Here is a 25,888-nt window from a genome sequence, read left to right as displayed (position 1 = left end):
ATCCCGGCATGTTCATTGGCTCTCTAAAGAGCGCCAAACATGCAAGGAGGGGACCCGAGCTCCCACCCAAGCAACCCGGAAATACTCACCGAGCGCCGAGCTCGTAAAGCACAATGATGCTCGGGCGAGTACCGAGCAGTGGCGAGTGCGTTCGCTCATCACTACTGTATAGCTAATTTAAAATGCATTTTGGGAGTGACAGACTCCCTTTAAACTGTTGCATCTGTCGGCAAAACAAGTTGTGTATACAAAGAACTGTGTCTGCTATCACCTGTTCCTGTTTTTGTTCAAATTCTACAGTAAAGAAAAATCTGTTTTTCAGAACTATGGCCTCTCTTGTTCTTTTGAGAGTAAAAGACAACAAGGGGTAAACCATGCCACAACGCCCGACAAACAGGGGAACAGTAATAACCCGGTGAAGTCCCACACATATTCACATATGTCCTTATTATTGCTGTTTAGGTGCACCTTACAGACAGTGACAGTAAAAACTCTTCCACTGACTGACTAGGTAATGAAACTCAAGAAGCTAGGACTGCAATCATGAAGTGATACCCTGTAATTCCTGGGAAAGTTAGGAGTAGAGGTACACCAATGCATTTGTAATAAGTAGCACCATATTTATTTATTTTACTCACTTATATAGCACCATTCATTTCACAGGACAGCATTATTGGCACCCATTGGGGCTCAAAACCTACTGATTTCCTATCAGTATATCTTTAGAATGTGTGAGGAAACCAGAGCACCCAGAGGAAACCCACAGAGAACATACAAACTCCTTGCAGATATGTTGTCCTTGGTGGGATTTGAACCCAGGACCCCAGCGCTGCAAAGCTGCAGTGCTAATCATTGAGCCACCATGCTGCCATCCTGTCCATGCAATAGGGGAATAAAGGCACAGGACTAAACATTGGCAGCGAGTTTTTTCTGACGGTGCAGTTCTTACGATATGATGTTGGCATAAATGATCCAGTCAGCCAAGGAAAGAGTATTTTTTTCATTCTTCATCTGATCATTGGGGTGTTTACACCAGCTAATGACCGGTAACAAGCATTCCTATGAACAGTCATTTGCCAATTATCTGCCTGTGTAGATGGAACTGGATCTTTGTTGAGGTAAGCATTATACATGACTGATTTATTATTCTGTACAGAGACATGATGAAAAGAAGTATTGTGAAGCTTGTAAGATACAGGTATAGTCATAGAATCTAAAAGTATACTGACAGGGAATGTAGATTGTGAGCTGCAATGGGGACACTACCCATAATGTCTGTAAAGTGCTGTGGAATTAATGGCGCTGTATAAGTGAGTAAAATAAATAAATAAATAGAATGCAGTGCATGGGAATTAATAACAGTCACCATGGTTACATTCACATGCTAATTGCATTAAAATAAGATGATACTTAATTATTTTTAATAGGAAATTGTATGATCTCCTGAAAAATTAAAAAATAAAATCATGGAATACCTGTTAAATTGTGTGGAAAGAACAGGTAATTTATTAAGGCACTAAGGGCATGTCAGCATTCTCAGCCCCACCCCACAAGACATTTTCTTGTAGTTTCGTTTCTCTGGTATTTGTAGAGAAGAATAGCACCACGGCATCAGTACAATAACCTAAACTGAGAGACAGCTGAAAATGGAGATTTATAAGTGGCAATCCTTATTTGAGAATGAGACACAGAACCAAGGAATTAACTATGAGTGGACCTTTTGTATGGATGAACACCTCCAGGAGCAACATGGCTATCTGAAGTATACACAACACACATTTGCAAGGTAACAAATTTAGCTATGAATAGTAGAAGAGTCTCTGAAAAATATTCCAAAGGAAAAGTTTTAGAAATTTTCTTTTTTTTTTTGTTGTTTTCCCCCTTGTTTTCCTCTCTCTCTGGTGTTAAAAAAGAACTGAGTCATATATAAAGGAAAGGTTTGAGAAATTCTCTTTTCTTTTTTTTCCCCTTGGATACTCTCTCTCTCTCTGCTGTTACAAAGAACCGATTCATACTGTATAAATAAAGGAGACGTTTGGGAAGTTTTTTTTTTGTTTGTTTGTTTTTTACACATTATCTCTATTTTCTTCCTTCACCAACAAATTGTAAATTACTGTAAATAAACAGCTATTACAGAGGATACCAGTTAGAGAATATACTTTGATTTGTCAAGTTACAGGTATATACTGAAGTAACAGAATTGAGACTATTCCTTAACTCTTTGGGTGATAACTTTCCAAACTTAGATAATGCAATAAGTTTACGGGTCTTTTGTCAAGCGGCATGTAACAATTTGATATCTCAAAAGCTAAATAAGTACTGAATTGCAATGTCAGCCAATTATATTTATAAATAATTCAAACTAGATTGAAGAGGTGGGCACCACCAATGAATACAATGTTAAAAAGAAAAAACATAAGGAATGAAATGCATCTACTTAGCAAATGAACGGTTGCTTCATGCAGCTTCCAAATTGTGTAGAACCGTAATCCAGCATTATTACAGTCTTACTGTAAATCCATATTCCTCAGATTTCATAAATATCTACGTGCTCCAGAGGAAGATAGATTTTAAAGCTATTCTCCCCTAAAAACCCTGTATAATGAAGTCATCTGGAGCACCATATAGTGGCACACAGAGTCAATATAAATGCTGATTCAGACATCAGTATTTGGTCAGTATTTTTGCATCAGTGTTTGTATGCCAAAATCAGGACAGGAACTTACAGAGAAAAACTATAATTGACAGATTGACATCTGTTCTGTGTTTTGGAGACACTCCTGGTTTTGGCATACACATACTGATGAAATACTGATCATAAATACTGATGTGTGAATAAAGCCTAACACTATAGAGCAGAGATTTAGTAATTGTGTGATGTCGACTGCAACCTCTCGAATACTCTGCTATATACATAAAGCCTAAAACTCTGTTATGTGTGGCTATAGTACAACTGTTCTATATATTTTTTTACATAAACAAATTTACTAATTGTATAAATAATAAAATAACACATTTCAGTATAGGCACATAGCAATATAGTAATACACTTTTCTGATATCTTTGCGCTACATGAGACATAGTTATAGTCAGTTCAATATTATTATGTCATATTTATTTGTATGGTTATTTCTTGTTTTAGCTTCCAATGCTCACGCTGTGGTCGACGGTGGAACTCAGTACAAGTACATGTCCTGTTTTTAATACAGTGGAGTGCAAAATCTAGGTGTGGTACTGTGAATATGAAGATCTTCAGGCAAAGATGTAGACGATGTAACATCTCGACTTTCGAAAAGCCTGACATTTCCAATGAGAACAGTAAGAGGGTCATCATGAATCTAGTCAGCAAAATCCAATGCAAGATCCATAAGTGGAAGCATGCAAGGCCACCACTAGAGCCTGAGGTTTACAGTGATCACATAGAGGGACCTCATGAAAAGAAGTATTGCGAGGCTTGTAAGATGAAGGTGTGTCCTTGGAATGCAGTCTGTAGAGATAAAACAATGGTTGCTATGCCCACGTCAGGTATAATCTTTCCCCGAGCAACTTCAAGAGTTGGAGAAAAAAATGGAGAAAACTTCTGGGCAACAGACACTACAGCCGGTCACGAATCACAGGATAACGGACAAGTAATTGCCTGCATTATTTTCCTGATTTTCCTGCTTCTTTTGGTGGTTTTTGTTATTTTTATCACAAAATAATGGCAGTTCTCAATAATGTGTGGCCTCAATGTGTGTATGGGGCCCAAAAGAAGTTACACGTAGTACATTAGAATCTGTTAGAAGCGTAGAATGTTGGTTGTTAGAAGCAATGTTTCTAGTATTGTCACGCTATCAAGATTTTTTTTCACTCAAAAGGTTCAATATAGTCATGGCCTTAATAGCACAGATGCAACCACTCCAATCATTTGTTCCTGGATGCTGTAACTAAACATTCAATGTGTTGTTTTCTTAATTTCACATATAAAATGTAATACAAATCAAAATTATGTATAATTTGTAATTACTATCCTGTCCATTAAAGGGTTCATAAACCTTGATTTTTTTTTATAATGATTAGAATGACCTAGCATGAGAAGTAATACTTCTTCTGTCTCACGTGACCACAAATCCCTCCTGACACTTACTGTTAGCAAAGTGTCGGAAGAGGAGGCAGACAGCAGCATCAGAGCGATATTGGAGCAGCCCAGGACAGTAAGTATTAATGTTAGGGTGGCATGGGTACGGTGTCAACATGGCACAATTCCTGACCTCAATAGACATTTCATGTAGTTCACAACTGTAGGCGTCTACTTTTTCCCACCTCAAAGCTTACAACTAGAGATGAGCGGTGTTCGACTAGAACTGTTCGCCAATCTCAAATTCGAGCTGTTTTGGGCGGTGTTCGAGTTGTTCGACGAACCCGAACGATTTGCAAAAAATTCGGCTGTTCGAGGTTATGTTCGATAACTGTTCGTGCACCAAAAGCGTGTCCTGCATGTCTGGCGCTATTTTGAGCACCAATCATGCAGGGATTGCCTGCCACTCACTGTAATGTCACAGCCATGGTGGTTGTGGCATTACAGTGGTTGCCCAAATCGATGGGAACAGTGCCAACAGTGAAACATGAAAAGCGGCAATTCAGCAGCGGCATAGACCGATACCCGACAATTTAGAACAGAAAGAATAGAGAATCACACATAGATTAGATAGATAGAAACAAGTGAGCCACATATATACGAAGTACAGTGACAGTGTTGCTTACTGTACTTGTCATTTAGTGTAAAGGATTTATCAAAAAAAATAATAGTGTTTTCATGCACCGTCTCTTTAAAAAAGCCGGCCGGCAATTCAGCAGCGGTATCCGACAATTTAGAATAGAAAGAATAGAGAATCACACATAGATTAGATAGATAGAAACATGTCAGTCACATATATGAAGTACAGTGACAGTGTTGCTTACTGTACTTGTCATTTAGTGTAAAGGATTTATTAAAAAAAATAATAGTGTTTTCATGCACTGTCTCTTTAAAAAAGCCAGCCGGCAATTCAGCAGTGGTACCCGACAATTTAGAATAGAAGGAATAGAGAATCACACATAGATTAGATAGATAGAAACATATCAGTCACATATATATGAAGTACAGTGACAGTGTTGCTTACTGTACTTGTCATTTAGTGTTAAAATAAAGGATTTATTTAAAAAAAAATTGGCGTGGGGGTCCCCGTAATTTTAGTCTCTAGCGGAGGTTAAGCAGACAGCTGGGGCAGATGTTTGAAGCCTGGGAGGGGGGTAATACCCATGGAGCTTCCCAGGCTACTAATATCAGCCCCCAGCTGAATACCTAGCCTTTACTAGCTATTAAAATGGGGGACCCCCCCAAAAAAAATGACGTGGGGTCCCCCCTATTTTAATAGCTAGCAAAGGCTAGGCAGACAGCTGGGGCTGATATTAATAGCCCAGGAAGGGTGCCATGAATATTGGCCCCCTCCCAGGCTAGAAACACCAGCCGTCAGCCGCCCCAGAACTGGCGCTAATTCTGGCACTTAGCCTCGCTCTTCCCACTGCCCTGTAGCGGTGGCAGTGGGGTAATAGGGCTGGGGTTGATGTCAGCTTATAATGCCAGCTGACATCAAGCCCAGGTTAGTAATGGAGAGGCGTCTATAAGACACCCCCATTACTGATCCCATAGTCAAAGTTAAAAGAAAACACAAACACCCAGAATAAACTCCTTTAATTGAAATAAAGACACATTCCTTTATTGTTCTAAATTAAACCATACTTACCACCACGCCCATTCCAGCTGAAGCCAGCGATCTCCTGCAATAAAAGTAAAATAATAAAGCAACATCATCCTTACCTTTCCATGGTTCCCACGACAGCTTCAGCTCTGCTACATCGAGATGACAGGCTGGACCGCAGCAGAACGCTGCCATCCAGCTTGCCATGCCGCGGACACTGAGAAGCGCAGGCATGCTTGCGCTCCTCAGTGTCTCGCTGTGACGGCATAAAGATGAGACGAGTTCATGTCCAATGAACTCAGCTCACCTCATGCACGTCACTGACAGCGTGGGAGAATTCTCCTGCACTCAGCGCTACAGCGTGAGAATTTTCCCACGCTGTCAGTGACGTGCATGAGGTGAGCTCATTCATGTCCAATGATCTCAGCTCACCTCATGCACGTCACTGACAGCGTGGGAGAATTCTCACGCTGTAGCGCTGAGTGCAGGAGAATTTTCCCACGCTGTCAGTGACGTGCATGAGGTGAGCTGAGATCATTGGACATGAACTCGTCTCATCTTTATGCCGTCACAGCGTGACACTGAGGAGCGCAAGCATGCCTGCCCTTCTCAGTGTCTGCGGGATGACAGGCTGGATGGCAGCGTTCTGCTGCGGTCCAGCCTGTCATCTCAATGTAGCAGAGCTGAAGCTGTCGTGGGAACCATGGAAAGGTAAGGATGAGGTTGCTTTATTATTTTACTTTTATTGCAGAAGACATTGGCTTCAGCTGGAATGGGCGTGACGGTAAGTATGGTTTAATTTAGAACAATAAAGAATTGTGTGTTTATTTCAATTAAAGGACTTTATTCTGGGTGTTGTGTTTTTTTTAAATACTTTACTAGAAATTCATGGCGGTCATGTCTAATATTGGCGTGACCCCATGAATTTCGGGCTTAGGGCCAGCTGATAATGCCAAGCTGGCCCTAACCCCTTTATTACCCAGTGAGCCACCGCACCAGGGCCCTGGATGAGTTGGGTACAGCGCCAGAAGATGGCGCTTCTATGAACGCGCCATTTTCCGGGGTGGCTGCGGACTGCAATTTGCAGCGGGGGGACCCAGAAAGCTTGGGCCTCCCTGCGCTGCAGATTCCAGCCCCCAGCTGCCTAGTTGTACCTGGCTGGACACAAAAATAGGGCGAAGCCCCACGTATTTTTTTTTTAAATTATTTCATGAAATTCATGAAATAATTAAGAAAAAAAGGGCTTCCCTATATTGTTGTGTCCAACCAGGTACAAATAGGCAGCTGGTGGTTGGGGGCAGCCCGTTCCTGCCTGCTCTACCTGGCTGGACACAAATATAGTGCGAAGCCCCACGTCAATTTTTTTTTAAATTATTTCATGAAACTAGATGGTGGCCCGATTCTAACGCATCGGGTATTCTAGAATATGTATGCGGCAGACCCGGCGCAATCAGCAGAGCGGTGTTTAAATTTGGCGCCAAAATCGCTGACTGGTCGCGGCCAGCAACCGCGACCAATCAGCAAAGCGGTGTTGAAATTTGGCGACTATATCGCTGATTGGTCACGGCCGGCGGTTGCGACTAATCAGCAGAGCGGGGTTTAAATTTTGCGCCAATAATGCTGATTGGTCGCGGTCGCGACCAATCAGCAAAGCGGTGTTTAAATTTGGCGCCAATAATGCTGATTGGTTGCGGTTGCGACCAATCAGCAAAGCAGTGTTTAAATTTGGCGCCAATAACGGTGATTGGTCACGACCGCGACCATTCAGCAGGGCGGTGTTTAAATTTGGCGGCAACAATGTTGATTAGTCGCGGCCGGCGGTCGCGACCAATCAGCAGAGCGGGGTTTAAATTTGGCGCCAATAATGCTGATTGGTCGCAATCGCCGGCCGCGACCAATCAGCAGAGCGGTGTTTCAATTTGGCGCCAAAATCGCTGATTGGTCGCGGCCGGCAACCGTGACCCATCAGCAGAGCGGGGTTTAAATTTGGCGCCAATACTGCTGATTGGTCGCGGCCGGCAACCGTGACCAATCAGCCGAGCAGGGTTTAAATTTGGCGCCAATACTGCTGATTGGTTGCGGACGGCGACCGCGATCAATCAGCAGAGCGGTGTTTAAATTTGGCGCCAATAATGCTGATTAGTCGCGGCCGGCATCCGCGACCAATTAGCAGAGCGGGGTTTAAATTTGGCGCCAATCTCGCTGATTGGTCGCGGCTGGAGTCCGCGACCAATCAGCAAAGCGTTGTTTAAATTTGGCGCCAATCTCACTGATTGGTCGCGGCCGCTATTTAAATGTGGCACCCAAATCGGTGATTGGTCGCGGGCAGTTTCCGCGACCAATCAGCAGAGCGGTGTTTAACTTTAGCGCCAAGATCACTGATTGGTCGCGTGCGGAGAGCGCGACCAATCAGCGAATCGTATTGGTGAGGACCGGGGAGCGCCGCTGCCTGGTCGGATACTTCCGCTGCGAGAAGCCGGGAGATGAGCGACTGCTCGCAGCAGATGTATCCCGACCCGCAGCTCCGCTCCCCGGTCCTCCCTTGACACCCTAGACGCTGATCTCCCCACAGTATCCACATGGTGTTACAAAGATCCGGACATTTGTGTTAAAAATCGCTGATTGGTCGCTGGCGTTGCCCGCGACCAATCACCGATTTGGGCGCCAAATTTAAATATCGGCCGCAACCAATCACCGATCTTGGCTCCACATTTAAACACCGCTGTGCTGATTGGTCGCCGACGCTGGGCGCGACCAATCACCGATTTTGGCGCCACATTTAAATAGCGTCCGCGACCAATCAGTACAGCGGTGTTTAAATGTGGAGCCAAGATGGGTGATTGGTCGCGGCCGATATTTAAATTTGGCGCCCAAATCGGTGATTGGTCGCGGGCAGCGCCAGCGACCAATCAGCGATTTTTAACACAAATGTCCGGACCTTTGTAACACCATGCGGATACTGTGGGGACATCAGCGGCTAGGGTGTGAAGGGAGGACCGGGGAGCGGCGCTGCGGGTCGGGATACTTCTGCTCCGAGCGCCCGCTCATGTCCCGGGTTCTCGCAGCAGAAGTATCCGCACAGGCAGCGCCGCTGACATCCATGCGGCTAGGGCGCAAAGGGAGGACCGGGGAGCGGCGCTGACATCCAATTGGTCGCGGCCGCTATTTAAATGTGCCGCACAAATCGGTGATTGGTCACTGATCTTGCCGCCAAAGTTAAACACTACTGTGCTGATTGGTCGCGGACGCTGCCCGCGACCAATCACCGATTTGTGCGCCAAATTTAAATATCAGCCTCATGCACATCACTGACAGCGTGGGAAAATTCTCCTGCACTCAGCGCTTCAGCGTGAGAATTCTCCCACGCTGTCAGTGACGTGCATGAGGTGAGCCGAGCTCATTGGACATGACCTCGGCTCATCTTTATGCCGTCACAGCCAGACACTGAGGAGCGCAAGCATGCCTGCGCTTCTCAGTGTCTGCGGGATGACAGGCTGGATGGCAGCGTTCTGCTGCGGTCCAGCCTGTCATCTCGATGTAGCAGAGCTGAAGCTGTCGTGGGAACCATGGAAAGGTAAGGATGATGTTGGTTTATTATTTTACTTTTATTGCAGGAGATCGTTGGCTTCAGCTGGAATGGGCGTGATGGTAAGTATGGTTTAATTTAGAACAATAAAGAATTGTGTGTTTATTTCAATTAAAGGACTTTATTCTGGGTGTTTGTGTTTTCTTTTAACTTTGACTATGGGGTTAGTAATGGGGGTGTCTTATAGACGCCTCTCCATTACTAACCTGGGCTTGATGTCAGCTGGCATTATAAGCTGACATCAACCCCAGCCCTATTACCCCACTGCCACCGCTACAGGGCAGTGGGAAGAGCGAGGCTAAGTGCCAGATTTGGCGCATCCTACGGATGCGCCATTTCTGGGACAGCTGACGGCTGGTGTTTCTAGCCTGGGAGGGGGCCAATATTCATGGCACCCTTCCTGGGCTATTAATATCAGCCCCCAGCTGTCTGCTTAGCCTTTGCTAGCTATTTAAATAGGGGGGACCCCACGTCATTTTTTTGGGGGCTCCCCCATTTTAATACCTAGAAAAGGCTAGGTATTCAGCTGGGGGCTGATATTAGTAGCCTGGGAAGCTCCGTGGGTATTACCCCCTTCCCAGGCTTCAAACATCTGCCCCAGCCATCTGCTTAACCTCCGCTAGAGACTAAAATTACGGGGAACCCCACGCCAATTTTTTTTTTAATAAATCCTTTATTTTAACACTAAATGACAAGTACAGTGATCAACACTATCACTGTATTTCTTATATATGTGACTGACATGTTTCTATCTATCTAATCTATGTGTGATGCTCTATCTTTCTGTTCTAAATTGTTGGGTACCGAGGCTGAATTGCCGGCCGGCTTTTTTAAAGAGACGGTGCATGAAAACACTATTATTTTTTAAATAAATCCTTTACACTAAATGACAAGTACAGTAACCAACACTGTCGCTGTACTTATTATATATGTGATTGGCATGTTTATATCTATCTATGTGTGATGCTCTATTCTTTCTGTTATAAATTGTCGGGTACCGCTGCTGAATTGCCGGCCGGCTTTTTTAAAGAGACGGTGCACGAATACACTATTATTTTTTTTAATAAATCCTTTACACTAAATGACAAGTACAGTAAGCAACACTGTCACTGTGCTTCTTATATGTGTGACTGACATGTTTCTATCTATCTAATCTATGTGTGATGCTCTATTCCTTCTTGTCTAAATTGTCGGGTACCGGTGTATGCCGCTGCTGAATTGCCGGCCGGCTTTTTTAAAGAGAGCGTCTTCTGAGCAGTTTGTCAGCTTTTGGACATCTTTGAAGGTGTTTTCTATGTGTTTCTATGCGTTTTTGTTTGCCTGCCATTGGTTTTAACGGTGTTCGACGGTGTTCTAAGGTGTTCGACGAACAGTTCGACGAACAGTTCCTCGAACATCCCGGTGTTCGACGAACCGAACCGAACCCGAACACTACGGGGGTGGCTCAACACTACTTACAACCTTTGTTACAACCTCAAAGCTTTCATATTTATGAGGGTTCCAAGAAGGGATTATATTTATATTTTCAGTATTTTTATGATTGTTTGCAACCATGTAACACCAGGTATTTAAAAGCTCATTTTGGGTAGAATACAGGTACTATACTGTCATAACACTTTATTTTATATATATAAGGAAACTGACTCTCTTTAGAAGCAACTATGTAGATATTTGTCAGGGAGGAGGTTAGACGCTGGGGTCCCGCCCTGCTAATCCCTTCTGGGAACCCTCATAAATAAGAAAGCTTTGAGGTTGTAACACCACTTTATAGTGCTTTTTGTATTTTGTATGTTGTTTGTTTTTTGTTACCTGATGAAGGCTGCAGCCGAAACGTGTACTGTATTTTAACATTTTTTCTTTGAGAAATTAAATTTTTTGTTTGGAACAGATTTTTCATTGAAATTGGATGTATTTAAGAAATCCTAAGGTGACTAGCGCAACATTCGTTTGGAGATTCTTTTTCACTCAGAATTAACTACCTATGTAGATCCGAATCAGGATCAGTACATAGTTCTCCAAAGTGAGCTGCACACCTTATTGGACTATACAAGACATGGAGGAGAGGTGCCCAAAGAATTGATTCCTTGAGAATCTCAACGTGCATTTCTTACTGATTAAGATGAGCATAACTACAATGAAAATAATTTTTTACTGTTGGTAAAAACGTATTACGCTCAGAGGAAGCGCCACACTTGTCTTTCTTCCCTCCCTCCCTAAATTTGGGTTCTTGTAAAGGCTCTGCACAACAGAGTGGAGAAAAAAAACTATAGTGTACTATGTGTAGGAATATACAGTTTGTAAGGCAGAAATTGGTGAAAGGTCCTGTTTAAATGTTAAGATTCTAAATGGAACAAAATATATCCAATTGCCAGTTATGTCAAATGCAATTCTAGCATCGTTCTTTACATAGTGCAATGTATATAATGTAATTTATTAAATGGAGGATGTATTAAAAGAGAATATTAGAACATTGAAATAATATTACTATCATCAAACAACAAAAGGATTCTAATGGAGCTAGACAATTTATTGACATGCATCAAAGAAAAACTAAATGGGGCAGATTCATCAAAGCTTTCATGCCAGAAAATGGTGTAAAAGCTTTAAAAAGTCGCCAAATTTCTGCGCATTATGGAGTTGCACAAAAATATTGCAACTTCTGGCTTTCACGCCAGTTTAAATCAGCTCCACTAAAATTGGCAGAGCTGGGAAGGAGACAGGGAGGGATGGGGGTGTGGACACGCCTACCTGTCAAACTAATCAAATGTGCGGTGAAGAAATGCTACTGCAGTCACTGACTGGAGAAGCATTTCTGGCACTGTGCATGGAGGCACTCGCCACTCAGAAGAGGCGCCAAATTCATTAAGTGGTGTGCGCCTCTTAATGAATTCAGTGCCTTCTACTCTAGCAAGGCTGGCATAGCATAAGCATTTTCTATGCCAGTCTTGATAAATCAGCCCCTATACAATAATTTTGTACCTATGGTATCAAAACGCATGTGCGCAGTGGGATACAAGAAGGTCTCTTCAAAACGCGAAAACCTGCAGGATCTTCCTCTTTGAAACTTATTATTAATATATTTAATATTGCTACATATAATTGATTCATTATTAACATATACATGCTTATAGCTAGAGGCTATGTGGGGGCTCATACTGTATAGAGGGGGCTATCTGGGGGTATCATACTGTATATTGAGGGTTATGTGGAGGCTCATACTATATATAGGAAGCTATGTGAGGGTTCATACAGTATATAGATATGCTATATTATGTATAGCGCTATGTTATGTATAGCGTTGTACATAGTGTCTGTCATTTTGCATCTGCAGATGTGCCCCAGAGCACTTGTGTGTTAATCACATGATCTATCAAGATCTATCAAGGGAATCATGTGACATGTCATGTGAAACATCAGGTGCTGGGGGGAAGGGCATGCCTTGTAAACTGATCGGGGCCCTGGCTACTCTTAATCTGCCCTTGGCTGTAGAAGTTCAATATTAAATTAATCATCAAAAATAGAAATTGCCTAATAATTATGCACACAGTGTATGGGAGTATATACATATATAAATACATATAGTCATGTTCTCACTCTAAAACTGAATGTGTCAAAAACTGAACTCCTTGTGTTTCCTGCCTCTACTAACCTTCCCAAACTCAATATTGCCATTATTCCCTTGTTGCCCAAACGCTACAGAGCTCAATTTAAACTTATCACTCTCACCCACAAAATTCTCCACAGTTCTGCACTGCCATATATCTCCTTCCTCGTCTCAGTCTACCAACCTACCCGTGCCCTCCATTTTACTAATGACCTAAAACTAACATCCTCGATAATCCAAATCTCCCACTCCCGTCTCCAAGACTTGTCGTGTGCTGCGCCAATTGTTTGGAATGCACTAGCTAGGACAATTCGATTAATTCCTAGTACCCACTGTTTTAAGCGTGCCCTAAAAACAAGCTTTCTTAATCTGGCCTATTGCAATACCTCACTTATGTAACTATTCCAGTTTTGTCCTTCCAAAATTTTCTTCCAAATCTGGTCTCTCATACAGATACTGGTTTATGCAGCGTTATTTGAATGCCTAACTATTATATTGATGGCCAGACCTTACATTACCATTTACCTTTCATGTCTCCCTCTCTTTTTTCATAGATTATAAGCCTGCGAGCAGGGATCTCACTCCTATTGGTATCGGTTGAATTATGTTTTTACTCTGTAATCTCTTTATTGTCTGTACAAGTACCCTATGTAATATAAAGTGCTGTGGAATATGTTGGTGCTACAGAAATAAAAATTATTATTATTATTGGTGAATCTTTTGGGGTAAAAAACAGAACCTACTGAGAAAAAGTCATCAGTTTATAACAGCAATTCCACTTGAATGTAAAAAAACATGTATGAAGGCAGCATTTTTTGAGCATAATACGAATCTAGGATTGAGACTAACATGTGACATATTTGCTAAAGTGTGAATATTGATGCAGTTAAGTGTGAATTATAATAAGGAGATTAAGATGAAGCTGGAATGATATTATGCTTCCTTATATACCATTATCATATTACACAGTGCTTTACAAAAAGTATCATCACTGTCCCCATTATGACTAACAATCTAAATTCCCTATAGTTATTTCTTTGGAGCAGCGCTGCTGTCACACGTTTACAGCGACAGAGAGGAGCCAGATGTCTGTAATGCCAAACAAAGTGACCTTCTGCAACCCGCTGCAGAAAGACTGTCTGTTATATCTGACACACCCGTGACAGTACCCCCCCTTCTACGAGTGGCCTCCGGACACTCAGGACCAGGTTTCTCAGGATAAGAGGTGTGGAATGAAAGAACCAGCCTGGGAGCATTCACCTCTGATGCTGAAACCCACATCCTCTCCTCTGGACCATAACCCTTCCAGTGCACCAAGTATTGAGGGGAACGACGTTGGAGACGAGAATGTACAATCCTTGAAATCTGAAACTCCAGATTACTATCAACCATTATTGGAGGCGGGGGTAGAGGTGAGGACTCAAGAGGTTCCACATATTTCTTGAGTAGAGACCTGTGAAAGACATTATGGACCTTAAGGGCCTGAGGTAGCTCAAGACGAAATGCTGCTGGGTTAATGACGGCAGTTATTTTATAGGGACCAATAAACCTAAGTCCCAGCTTCCAAGGGGGAACTTTCAACTTGATATTCCTGGTAGACAACCACACAAAGTCATTCACGTTCAGGTCCGGACCTGGCAAGCGTTTTCTGTCAGCCATACATTTGTACCTGTCTCCCATGATCTTCAAATTACTCAGAACCCCCCGCCACACCGAGGAGAGCAACGAAGCAAAATGTTCCTCCTCAGAAACTCCCAAAGCTCCTCCCACACTAAAAGTACCAAACTGTGGATTGTAACCGTATGCACCAAAGAATGGTGACCTGCCAGTAGATTCTTGACGATGATTATTAATGGCAAATTCTGCCAGCGGTAAGTAGGATGCCCAATCCTCCTGATTTTTGGAGACAAAACACCTGAGGTAGGGCTCCAAATTCCGATTAACGCGCTCGGTCTGTCCATTCGACTGAGGATGGAAGGCAGAGGAAAAGGACAGCTGCACCCCAAATCGAGAACAGAATGCTTTCCAGAACTTGGAAACAAACTGGGTCCCCCGATCTGACACCACATCGGAGGGAACCCCGTGAAGCTTCACAATCACATTTATAAACACCTGATCAAGAGTCTTGGCATTTGGAAGTGCCGGTAATGCGACGAAGTGAACCATTTTACTGAATGTATCTACAACCACCAAAACACAGTTTTGCCTGCAGAAACCGGTAGGTCAGTAATAAAATCCGTGGACAAGTGTGTCCATGGCCAGCTAGGGATAGGTAGCGGAAGAAGAGTACCAGACGGACGGGTATGCGATACTTTAGAATGTGTGCAAATACTACAAGCAGATACATGTTCAACCACATGCTGATGCAACCCCAGCCACCAAAATCAGCAAAAGAGAAGGTCTACGGTTGCCTTACCACCTGGATGACCAACAAGCACAGAGTTGTGATGTTCCTTAATTACTTTGTGGCGCAGATTAGATGGTACAAATAACCTTCCTGAAGGGCAGGAGGCAGGGGCATTCCCCTGGGCCTCCAACACCTCACCTTCCAGTTCAAGGTACAATGCCGAAATGACTACCCCCTTCTGTAATATCGGGGCAGGGTTCTCATGGTCACCGCCACCAGGGAAGCTCCGGGACAAAGCATCAGCCTTGACATTTTTGACCCCTGGACAAAAAGTGACAACAAAATTGAACCTAGTAAAAAACAGGGACCATCTAGCTTGCCTAGGGTTGAGACGTTTAGCTAATTGAAGATATGACAGGCTCTTATGGTCAATAATAACAGTAATAGGATGGACAGCCCCCTCCAACCAATGTTGCCATTTTTCGAATGCCAATTTGATCGCCACAAGTTCCCTAATACCCATGTCATAATTTCTCTCAGCCAAAGACAATTTCTTAGAAAAGAGAGCGCATGGATGCCATTTACCAGGGGACGGACCCTGAGACAACACAGCCCCAACCCCCCTTCCAACACATCAGCTTCAATAATAAAGGGTTGTGAAACATCGGGTTGACTGAGTATAGGTGCTCAAACAGTTAACAAAGGTAAGAAAACAGTTCTTTAAGGGGGAGGCATCCGACCATTTGGAAAAATAAGACTCCTTCCTAGTCATGTCAGTAAGTGGATTCACAATTGCAGATGAATTGCACAATTTTGGATGAATTTCCGGTAAAAATTAGTAAAGCCCAGAAAACGTTGTAGAGCCTTCAGGTTTTCAGGACGGTCCCAATCAAGGACCACACGGATCTTCTCCGGATCCATCTGAAAACCCGTGACAACAGGTACCCCAAAAATTGCACCCTCTGAATGGCGAAAAATTTTTTTTCTAGTTTGGCATATAGTTTGTTATCCCTTAATATCTGGAGCACCTGTTTAATATGCCCCCAATGTGTCTATAAAATCATGTGAGTAAACCAAAATATCGTCCAGATAGGCCACCACAAACCTCCCCACCAAATGGAAAATATATTTATGAAATGCCGGAACACTGCAGGTGCATTGGTCAGACTGAAAGGCATAACCAGACTCTCAAAAATGCCCTTTAGGGGTATTGAACGCTGTTTTCCATTTATCCCCTTCTCTCATTCTAACCAGATTGTAGGCTCCCCTTAAATCCAACTTGGCGAGTACCTTAGCTCCCACAACCTGGCTGAACAAATCCGAAATCAGAGGAAGAGGGTGTGGCTCTCGGATGGTAATTTGATTTAAGTCCTGAAAATCTAAACAGGGACACAGACTGCCATCTTTTTTCTTCACAAAGAAGAACACTGGTGTCTCTGGCGAAGATGAGGGTCTGATATGTCCCTTCTCCATACTATCTGCAATGAAATCCTTCATGGCTTGTTTCTCAGGGCCAGAAAGATTATACAGTCTGGACTTTGATAGTTTAGCTCCGGGGGTCAGGTTAATAGGACAGTCATAAGCACGATGAGGAGGCAAATCCTAACACCCCCTCTCAGAAAAAACATCCTCAAAACCAGACAGAAAAGCAGGTAAGATTTCCGTAGAGACTGTAGAAAGGGAAATATCTAAACAGTTCTCATGGCAGTAATCTCCCCATTCAATGATCTCCCTGGCTTGCCAATCCACCAATGAATTATGTTTCACCAAACAGGGTAGACCTAAAACAATTGGGATGGGAAGATCATCGAGGACATAGCAAGGGATTATCTCACAATGAACCGACCCCACCCTCAGTTTTATATTATGTACAATCTGAGTTAGAGCTTTCTGTGCAAGTGGCGCTGAGTCGATGGCGAAGATGGGAATAGGCTTAGCTAAAGTACAGCAAGCAAGACCATGAGTTCTCACAAACTCAGCAACAGCCATGTTGACTCCAGCTCCACTGTCAAACACAGAAATTTTCTTGGTTTTGCTGTCTAGCACCACCTGCTGTCAGGTCAAACCGGGAACCGCAGGTTGACGATAAACACACCCCTTGCTTATCCAACTCCAGACTACCAAGGGTTAATTGAGTTTCCTTTTCCTTAGGAATCGAAGGACAGGCCCCAATAAAATGTCCCTTTTTTCCACAAATGAATATGCTTTTTTTTTGCGAATCTCTGGGGAAATGTACAATGCAGAGGCATCCCTTAACTGCATGGGTTCCTCCACCTCCCCAGTACTGGTTCACAGCCAGACCGCTCCCCTGGCAAAGAGGCATAACCCCGACAAAAAGGCCCCGGAGAAGGTGGTCTCACCCACTGTTCCAAAGGCGTCTATCAACACATATAGCCAACGACATGGCAGGACTCAGGGGTTTCATATACTGCGAAAGCATCTTTCAAACTTCCAGTAAGGCCCTGACAAAATTGGCTTCTAAGACCTGACTCATTCCATTTTGTATCCGTTGCCCATCTACGGAATTCAGAGTTGTACGTCTCCATTGACCGATTCCCCTGCAGGAGGCGACGTAGCCTAGAGTCAGCCAAGGCGACTCGGTCAGGGTCATCATAGATGAGGGCCAGGGCCCCAAAAAAACCCTCCATAGACTGGAGACAAACCGAATCCTGTGGCAAAGAAAAAGCCCAGGATTGAGGATCTCCCTGCAGCAGTGAGATCACAATTCCCACTCGTTGCTCCTCACTTCCGGAGGAGTAAGGACGAAGTTTAAAGTACAGTTTGCAGGCCTCCTTGAGCACAACAAAATTGTCCCTACCTCCTGAAAACCTATCTGGCAGGGCCACCTTGGGTTCAAGCTGGACCGGCCTACCCGCAGAGACCCCAACATTAGTGACCTGCAGCCGCTGATGCTGCTCCTGAACCTCACAGCGGAGGTCAGTCACCTCCCGAGACAGACAGCGCAGCTGCTCTGCCAGCTCTGCAACCGAATCCATAACCAAAGGAGAAAGAAAAGAAAAAAAATACCACCGAAAAAAAACCCCACACAAATAAAAACCATGCGTCAGTTTTTTTTTCTTTTTCTAAATATGCACGGCCGGTGATAATGTCACGCAGAGTGTAGAAAAGACAAAGTGCAACATGAAGGAATGAGGGGAAGGGAGCCCAGACACTAGGGAAAGGGGAAGTGGAGACCCCTAAGCTGATCTAATATCACCCTGTCTCCCCTACCATCCCTATATTGGTTCCTCACAAATCACCAAACAGGCAACCTAAGAGCTAGGCCCTGGATAGGGAAGGGGGGATAAGCACTGGTAAGTCTCCACTCTAAACTAAAGACAACAAGGGAGACAAACACAGGGGGGGAGAAACTTAGCTTGAGCAGACTTCAGAGAGATTACAATAAATGTCCTCCAGAGCACCAAAGAGGAAGTCAGCCGACTGCAATAGCTCCAAGCTCCAAGGAATGAATATCACCAGCACCTCCCTGCAGCAAACTGAAAGTATTTAAACACCCAGGTCAGGGTGTCAATCAGAGCAGGAAGGAGGTAGACGCTGGCTTCTAATGTAAGACAGATTTAAGAAGGCATCTGTAATGCCAAATGAAGTGACCTTCTGCATCCAGCTGCAGAACGACTGTCTGTTACATCTGACACACCCGTGACAAGGAGCCCCTGGTCCCGGGATACCCGACAACCAGAGGCGTAGCTAGGGGTTCAGTTCAGGGGGGGGAGCGAAACATCTGAGTGGGCCCCTAACCAGGTAACCATGACACAACTGATGGTCCCAACCCCATTTATAAGGCAAAAAATCCCACTTATTAAACCTGACAGGGCACACCTGTAAAGTGAAAACCATTTCCGGTGACTACCTCTTGAACCTCATCAAGAGAATGCCAAGAGTGTGCAAAGCAGTTGTAGCACCCTGAGGATTCGGCTGCTACAGGGGTATTACACCTCAAGCCAGAGGTGTGGTATTCCACTCCCGGGTAAGGATGGAGTGTGGAACTGAGCTCAGTTAGCTGCATACACTACATACATCCCATTTCCGGGGGACAGACCAATGGTACTCCCACTAGAGAAATGTGCAGGTACGACAGTGTCTGTCCCTGGCTGGAGTGGGAGGGGGGGTGGAACATCCCAGTAGTGTAGGGGCAGATAGGGGGAGCAGTCTGGGTAATGCTAGGAGCTCATTGGGTGCTGGTCACCTGAGCTCACACATAGAGGGAGTATATAAGGTGGGAACCATCTTAGAACAGGGTCTTTTGTAGAGGTTTGGTCAGACAAGCAGAGCAGCTCAGCCAGCTCCAAGGCCAAGAGAGTGAGAGAGAGGAGAAAAGAAGGACCCAGAGGGGGAGAAGAGGGAACTCCAAGAACCCAAAATTAGACCAGAGGGTGAAGAGTTGGCACAAGGGTACCGGATCCCAAGCTGGTGGAGGGCACTAATCCTTAGCCAGAGACCGGAGGTCGTGGGCAGGATCTGCCACGACCACCCACTAAATCCACCCGGAAGGCAAACCAAGAATAGGGTCAGGGAACCCAGAGACAAGGGTTTTACCAACAAGAGGCCCGAGGGAGCCGGACTTAGGTGGATCCCTGGTGGGGAAGGCCAGAGAGAAGGACAAGTCAGAAAGGGAGCTCAGGAACACGCTCCAGAATCACCTGGGGGTTGGCCGAGTCCAGGACCTGGTGGACGCAGCACGGCTCGGGTGGTCACTCAAGGCCGGAGTGACCAACACAAAAGCAGTAAGTAAAAACCCTGAACTGCACAGCCCGACTCTGAGTTTCATTACCATCCTCACTGCACCTCCACAACCACCATCCTCTGCAACTGACCCCCTGAGGCTATACCCCTCCCGTTGGGGGTTATACTACCTGAGCTGCACACACACCACCAGCCTCAGCGGACCCTGCTGCAGCGGCGGCCGTAGTGACCGCAAATCAACGGGTGGCGTAGTCGACACTAAAGAACATCCAGTAACATCTGTAGGACTGCCACACACTGAGCTTGACACCCTGGGCACGGACCGGGTCACCGCCACTCGGAGACTACAACCCCCATCTGATCCGGCTCCGGGTATCCCCCAAACAACACTGGCCCAGGGGGCGCGTCAAGACTTTGGCGTAGTCGGCAGGATTACGTGCCCGCAACCACCGGGTACTGCGTGCCTGAAGAAAGTCCACATTTACCTCAAAAAGAAGTCTCCCGCCGGTTCCAGAGGGTCCCCGCCATGGGACGCCATCACGGATCGTTTCCCGCCGGTTGCCCGCCATCTGCAGCCTTTTCCCGCCATCCACGGAGTTTCCCGCCACTGGGAGACGATTCCCGCCATTTCCAGAAGATTTCCCGCCTTGGAAGAGCAGACGCCATTATGGGCGTGCCAGAGGGTGGCAAGAGGCCACCTCCCATCGTGGGCCAGGATCGGAAATGGCGCCAAAAGTGGAAACCGCCCCCACCAGCAGAGACTGTGATGATTGATATGTCCATCAGCGTGAGAGAACTGCCCCTGGAACTGACAATCACAAAGTTGCCCCGGGACCACCTTCAATGTGGGCGGAGACAGAACAAAAGAACGAAGATGGGTGCAGCCTGGAGGAGTCTGGAGAGAGCGCACCCGGAGACAAGAAGTCTAGAGAGGACTCCGGAGAAGTCGTACCCGGAGATGGAGGGAGAGACAGGCAGCACCGACCCAGTGGTCAGGAGCCTGCTGCAAGCAACAACCCCACTAGGTTTAGTGGAGATCTTAGCACAGCTCCCCCGAGACCGGGAGTGTGCACAGACCGCGCTGGAGGGCCTCGCACGGAGGATGGCCCAGGTGCAGCAAGACACGCTGACGGAGTGGAGCCGTGAGATGGCCCAGCAGACCGGAACCCGTCAGCGGAGCACGCCACCCGAGACGAGGAGACAGACCGCCTCTGAGGATGGTGCAGGAGGAGTGAAGGCCGGAGACGGCGCCGAGGAGGGAGCTGAACGGACGGAGGCAGGTAAAGGGGACGTCTCTACCCCGAGCCGAGAAACTGCGTGCCTGCCCCAGCTCCCCGTCGCAGAGCCCGAAATTCCCCCTGCCGTGCCCGTCGCTGCATCGTCACCGCTCCAGACAAGGCCTCAAGCAGAAGCCGCGGCCGCGACCCCTGTGACGTCATACGCCTCGACCCTGAGCGCGGCGAAACAGGAAATACCATCGGCCTGGTCGCAAGGTCTAGTACCTCCGGGCGCCGCAATTCCAACAGCGCCCCCTACCTCCGCGGAGCCACCGGCCTGGTCGCAGGGCCGAGTAACCCCAGGCGCCGCCGTCCTTACGGTGCCCTTTTCCTTTAGGGTGCCCCAAGCCTGGACGCAAGGCCTGGTAAACCCGGGCGCCGCTACCATCAGCGCGCCCTCAACATCTCGAGTGCCGCACCTGGGCGAAGATCTATTTACCCAGCACACGTGCCCGGATGGGCAGCCCTTTGTGTGGCCACCGGAGTTTCACCATCCCCGACTCCGGAAAGAAAGACCCCTAGATGAGCCCCTGATTCCGGTTCCGAAGCCCGTCAGGAGAACCCCGCTCCCGCTAGAAGAAGCACAATTCGAGTGGGACCCCACCGGAGGAGATCTCATGGGGTTCACGCAAGAAACGCGGGCAGCTGCAGCAGAGCGAGTGGAGTGCTGCCGCCAGCAGTTGGCAGCCTTCAAGCAAGAGCGGAAAGAGAGGCGGATCCGTGAGCAGCGGCTGCAGGAACAGAGCGCGGAGCAGAAGAGCCGGACCAGGAGAGATCCCCGTGCAGCTCATGGTCCCCGTACCACCGGGACTGTGATTAAATTCAACCTGCAGCATGGGTGGGGCTTCATAAGAGACCATCATACCCCCGGCGACGTCTTTGTCACCCGCAGAGATGTAGAAAGCCATCTGCCGGAGGGACACAGAGGTCGTGACCTGTATGTAGGGGACGAGGTCACCTTCACCCGGCACAAGTGTGCCAAAGGACCCTACGCCCTCCATGTACATCGCCTGACGGAGGAGGAGCTGTGGTGTGAGGAGGAGCAAGAGGACCCGGACGGGTCTGGAGATAAAGAAGGAGCAGGAGGACGCCGTCGTTAAAGTACGGTAAAGAGACTGTAAATAGTTACCCATCGGGGTACAGTGAACTGTTGCTGCTTTAAATATGTCCCCGTTGGGACAAGAGTGAACTGTTAACCCGTGTGTCCCTATTCCCATTACCTGGCCGAGGACTGAGAGCGGCCATACCTCCCCCTGTATATAGTTGCGCTTTCTAAGGCGCCCTCTACTGGTTTTATAGGAAAACCGTGTTTCTAAAGGAGACTGTCGCACTTTTCCCGGTCACAAGTTGCACCGTGGCCGGAGGAGCAAGAATGTTTACAAGGATGTTATTTATGAAAAGTTTTATATGAAAAGTTTTATTGCTGATAATATATGTGATGTTTTATATGTTTATGTTTATGAAAAAAAAAAAATTGTATGTTTTGGATGTTTTTTATATCTTACAGCCTGAGGACGTGCTGTGATTTACCAGGGGGGAATGTAGCACCCTGAGGATTCGGCTGCTACAGGGGTATTACACCTCAAGCCAGAGGTGTGGTATTCCACTCCCGGGTAAGGATGGAGTGTGGAACTGAGCTCAGTTAGCTGCATACACTACATACATCCCATTTCCGGGGGACAGACCAATGGTACTCCCACTAGAGAAATGTGCAGGTACGACAGTGTCTGTCCCTGGCTGGAGTGGGAGGGGGGGTGGAACATCCCAGTAGTGTAGGGGCAGATAGGGGGAGCAGTCTGGGTAATGCTAGGAGCTCATTGGGTGCTGGTCACCTGAGCTCACACATAGAGGGAGTATATAAGGTGGGAACCATCTTAGAACAGGGTCTTTTGTAGAGGTTTGGTCAGACAAGCAGAGCAGCTCAGCCAGCTCCAAGGCCAAGAGAGTGAGAGAGAGGAGAAAAGAAGGACCCAGAGGGGGAGAAGAGGGAACTCCAAGAACCCAAAATTAGACCAGAGGGTGAAGAGTTGGCACAAGGGTACCGGATCCCAAGCTGGTGGAGGGCACTAATCCTTAGCCAGAGACCGGAGGTCGTGGGCAGGATCTGCCACGACCACCCACTAAATCCACCCGGAAGGCAAACCAAGAATAGGGTCAGGGAACCCAGAGACAAGGGTTTTACCAACAAGAGGCCCGAGGGAGCCGGACTTAGGTGGATCCCTGGTGGGGAAGGCCAGAGAGAAGGACAAGTCAGAAAGGGAGCTCAGGAACACGCTCCAGTATCACCTGGGGGTTGGCCGAGTCCAGGACCTGGTGGACGCAGCACGGCTCGGGTGGTCACTCAAGGCCGGAGTGACCAACACAAAAGCAGTAAGTAAAAACCCTGAACTGCACAGTCCGACTCTGAGTTTCATTACCATCCTCACTGCACCTCCACAACCACCATCCTCTGCAACTGACCCCCTGAGGCTATACCCCTCCCGTTGGGGGTTATACTACCTGAGCTGCACACACACCACCAGCCTCAGCGGACCCTGCTGCAGCGGCGGCCGTAGTGACCGCAAATCAACGGGTGGCGTAGTCGACACTAAAGAACATCCAGTAACATCTGTAGGACTGCCACACACTGAGCTTGACACCCTGGGCACGGACCGGGTCACCGCCACTGGAAGACTACAACCCCCATCTTATCCGGCTCCGGGTATCCCCCAAACAACACTGGCCCAGGGGGCGTGTCACAGTCATCAAAGCAAAAGGTGGCTACTTTGAAGAACCTAGAATATAAGACATATTTTCAGTTGTTTCACACTTTTTTGTTAAGTATATAATTCCACATGTGTTAATTCATAGTTTTGATGCCTTCAGTGTGAATGTACAATTTTCATAGTCATGAAAATACAGAAAAATCTTTAAATGAGAAGGTGTGTCCAAACTTTTGGTCTGTACTGTATAAGATGCAGTCACGTTAGTAAAAGGACTACCATATTTTTCAGACCATAAGACTCACTCCCCCCCCCCCATATTTGAAAGTAAAATGCGGGTGCATCTTTTAGTGCAAACGTCCTGGGAGTTGCGGTGATGGTGGAGCAGGATTATAGGAAGCAGGGCCCTCTGTTCCCTCCCTCAGGTACCTGGCGGTGGCAGCAGAAGAGGTGAGATGCTGCGGGGCCGGTGTCTGACTGCAGGCGGTGAGGCAGAGGGGCATGCGCCGCTTTTCCAGTGGCAGCGGCCATCTTCCTGCAGCCATGATCTACAGGAAAATGGCCGCTGAGATCCCAATCTGTGTATGCGCTGGCTCGGGTGGCCATTTTCCTATAGATCACAGCTCCAGGAAGATAGCCGCTGCCACTGAAAAAGCAGCGCACGCCGCTCTGCCTTTGTGCCTCACCGCCTGCAGCCAGACACCGGCCCCGCAGCATCTCACCTCTTCTGCTCCCGCCACACTGCCTCACGGCCTGCAGCCAGACACCGGCCCCACAGTATCTCACTCACCTCTTCTGCTGCCTCCGCTCTGTCTCACCGCCTACAGCTAGACACTGGCCCTGCAGCACCTTACTCACCTCTTCTGCTGCCGTCGCTCTGCCTCACCGCCTACAGTTAGACATTGGCTCTGCAGCATCTCACTCATCTCTTCTGCTGCCACCGCCAGGTACCTGAGAGAGAGAATGGAGGGCCCTGCTTCCTACGATCCTACTCCACCACCACAACTCCCAGCTGCTGGAGAACCCCGAGTCTGCCGTATTCCTCCACTTCCGCCGGCTTCCTGAGGGACCCTGCATCCTGTTATCCCGACTCCACCGCCCCCCCAGGTAAGATACCTATATACCGTACCTATTCAGACTATTAGATGGACCCCCATCTTATAAAAAATATTTTTTTCCTATTTTCCATCCCAAAATTTGGGGTGCGTCTTATGGTCCAAAAAATACGGTATACAGTTGTGCTCAAAAGTTTACATACCACAGCGGAATTTTTCCTTTCTAGGCCTTGTTTCAGCGAATATGAATGATAACAAAAAACTTTTTCTCCACTCATGGTTATTGGTTGGGTGAAGCCATTTATTGTCAAACTACTGTGTTTTCTCTTTTTAAATCTTAAAGACAACCAAAAAAATCCAAATGTACCTGATCAAGCGTTCACATACCTTGGTGTTTTTGGCTTGATAACATGCATACAATTTGACACAAATGGGTTTGAATGGCTACTAAAGGTAATATGCTCATCTGTGACCTGTTTGCTTGTAATCAATGTGTGTGCATAAAAGCTGAGTGCAATTCTAGGATCCAGACAGACTCTTGCATCTTTCATCCAGCCACTGACATTTCTGGATTGTGAATCATGGGGAAAGCAAAAGAATTGTCAACGAATCTATGGGAAAAGGTAGTTGAACTGTATAACACAGGAAAGGGATACAAAAAAATATCCAAGGAATTGATAATGCCAATCAGCAGCGTTCAAACTGTGATTAACAAATGGAAAATCAGGGGCTTTATAAAAACCTAACCACGGTCAGGTAGACCAACAAAAATTTCGACCACAACTGCCAGGAAAATTGTTCGGGATGCAAAGAAAAACCCACAAATAACATTAGCTGAAATTCAGGATTCTCTGAAAACTAACTGTGTGGCTGTTTCAAGATGCACAATAAGC

General features: G+C 46.5%; 1 protein-coding gene across 1 annotated transcript; it reads left to right on the top strand.

The window, feature by feature from the left end:
• The first annotated feature begins 1,570 nt into the window (after window positions 1-1,570).
• On the top strand, window positions 1,571-3,905 carry LOC141258105 (receptor-transporting protein 3-like). Its single transcript, XM_073673110.1, has 2 exons — window positions 1,571-1,786; window positions 3,143-3,905. Exons 1-2 carry the CDS (start codon window positions 1,647-1,649, stop codon window positions 3,699-3,701), a joined length of 699 nt encoding a protein of 232 aa, XP_073529211.1. The 5' UTR covers window positions 1,571-1,646; the 3' UTR covers window positions 3,702-3,905.
• Window positions 3,906-25,888: the final 21,983 nt, after the last annotated feature.

This window comes from Phyllobates terribilis, unplaced genomic scaffold (genome assembly GCF_046119375.1).
Source record: "Phyllobates terribilis strain yellow unplaced genomic scaffold, ASM4611937v1 Scaffold_3__8_contigs__length_932513732, whole genome shotgun sequence".
Classification (NCBI taxonomy): Eukaryota; Metazoa; Chordata; class Amphibia; order Anura; family Dendrobatidae; genus Phyllobates; species Phyllobates terribilis.
The sequence above is the reverse complement of the archived record's forward strand: the minus strand, read 5'-3'. Positions and strand labels throughout refer to the sequence as shown.

Excerpts from the sequence above, each read along its gene's own strand:
- LOC141258105 (XM_073673110.1), top strand. The coding sequence starts at position 1,647 with ATGGAGATTTATAAGTGGCAATCCTTATTTGAGAATGAGACACAGAAC. Across the intron at positions 1,787-3,142 it reads ACACAACACACATTTGCAAG|CTTCCAATGCTCACGCTGTG; the intron begins GTAACAAATTTA and ends TTCTTGTTTTAG.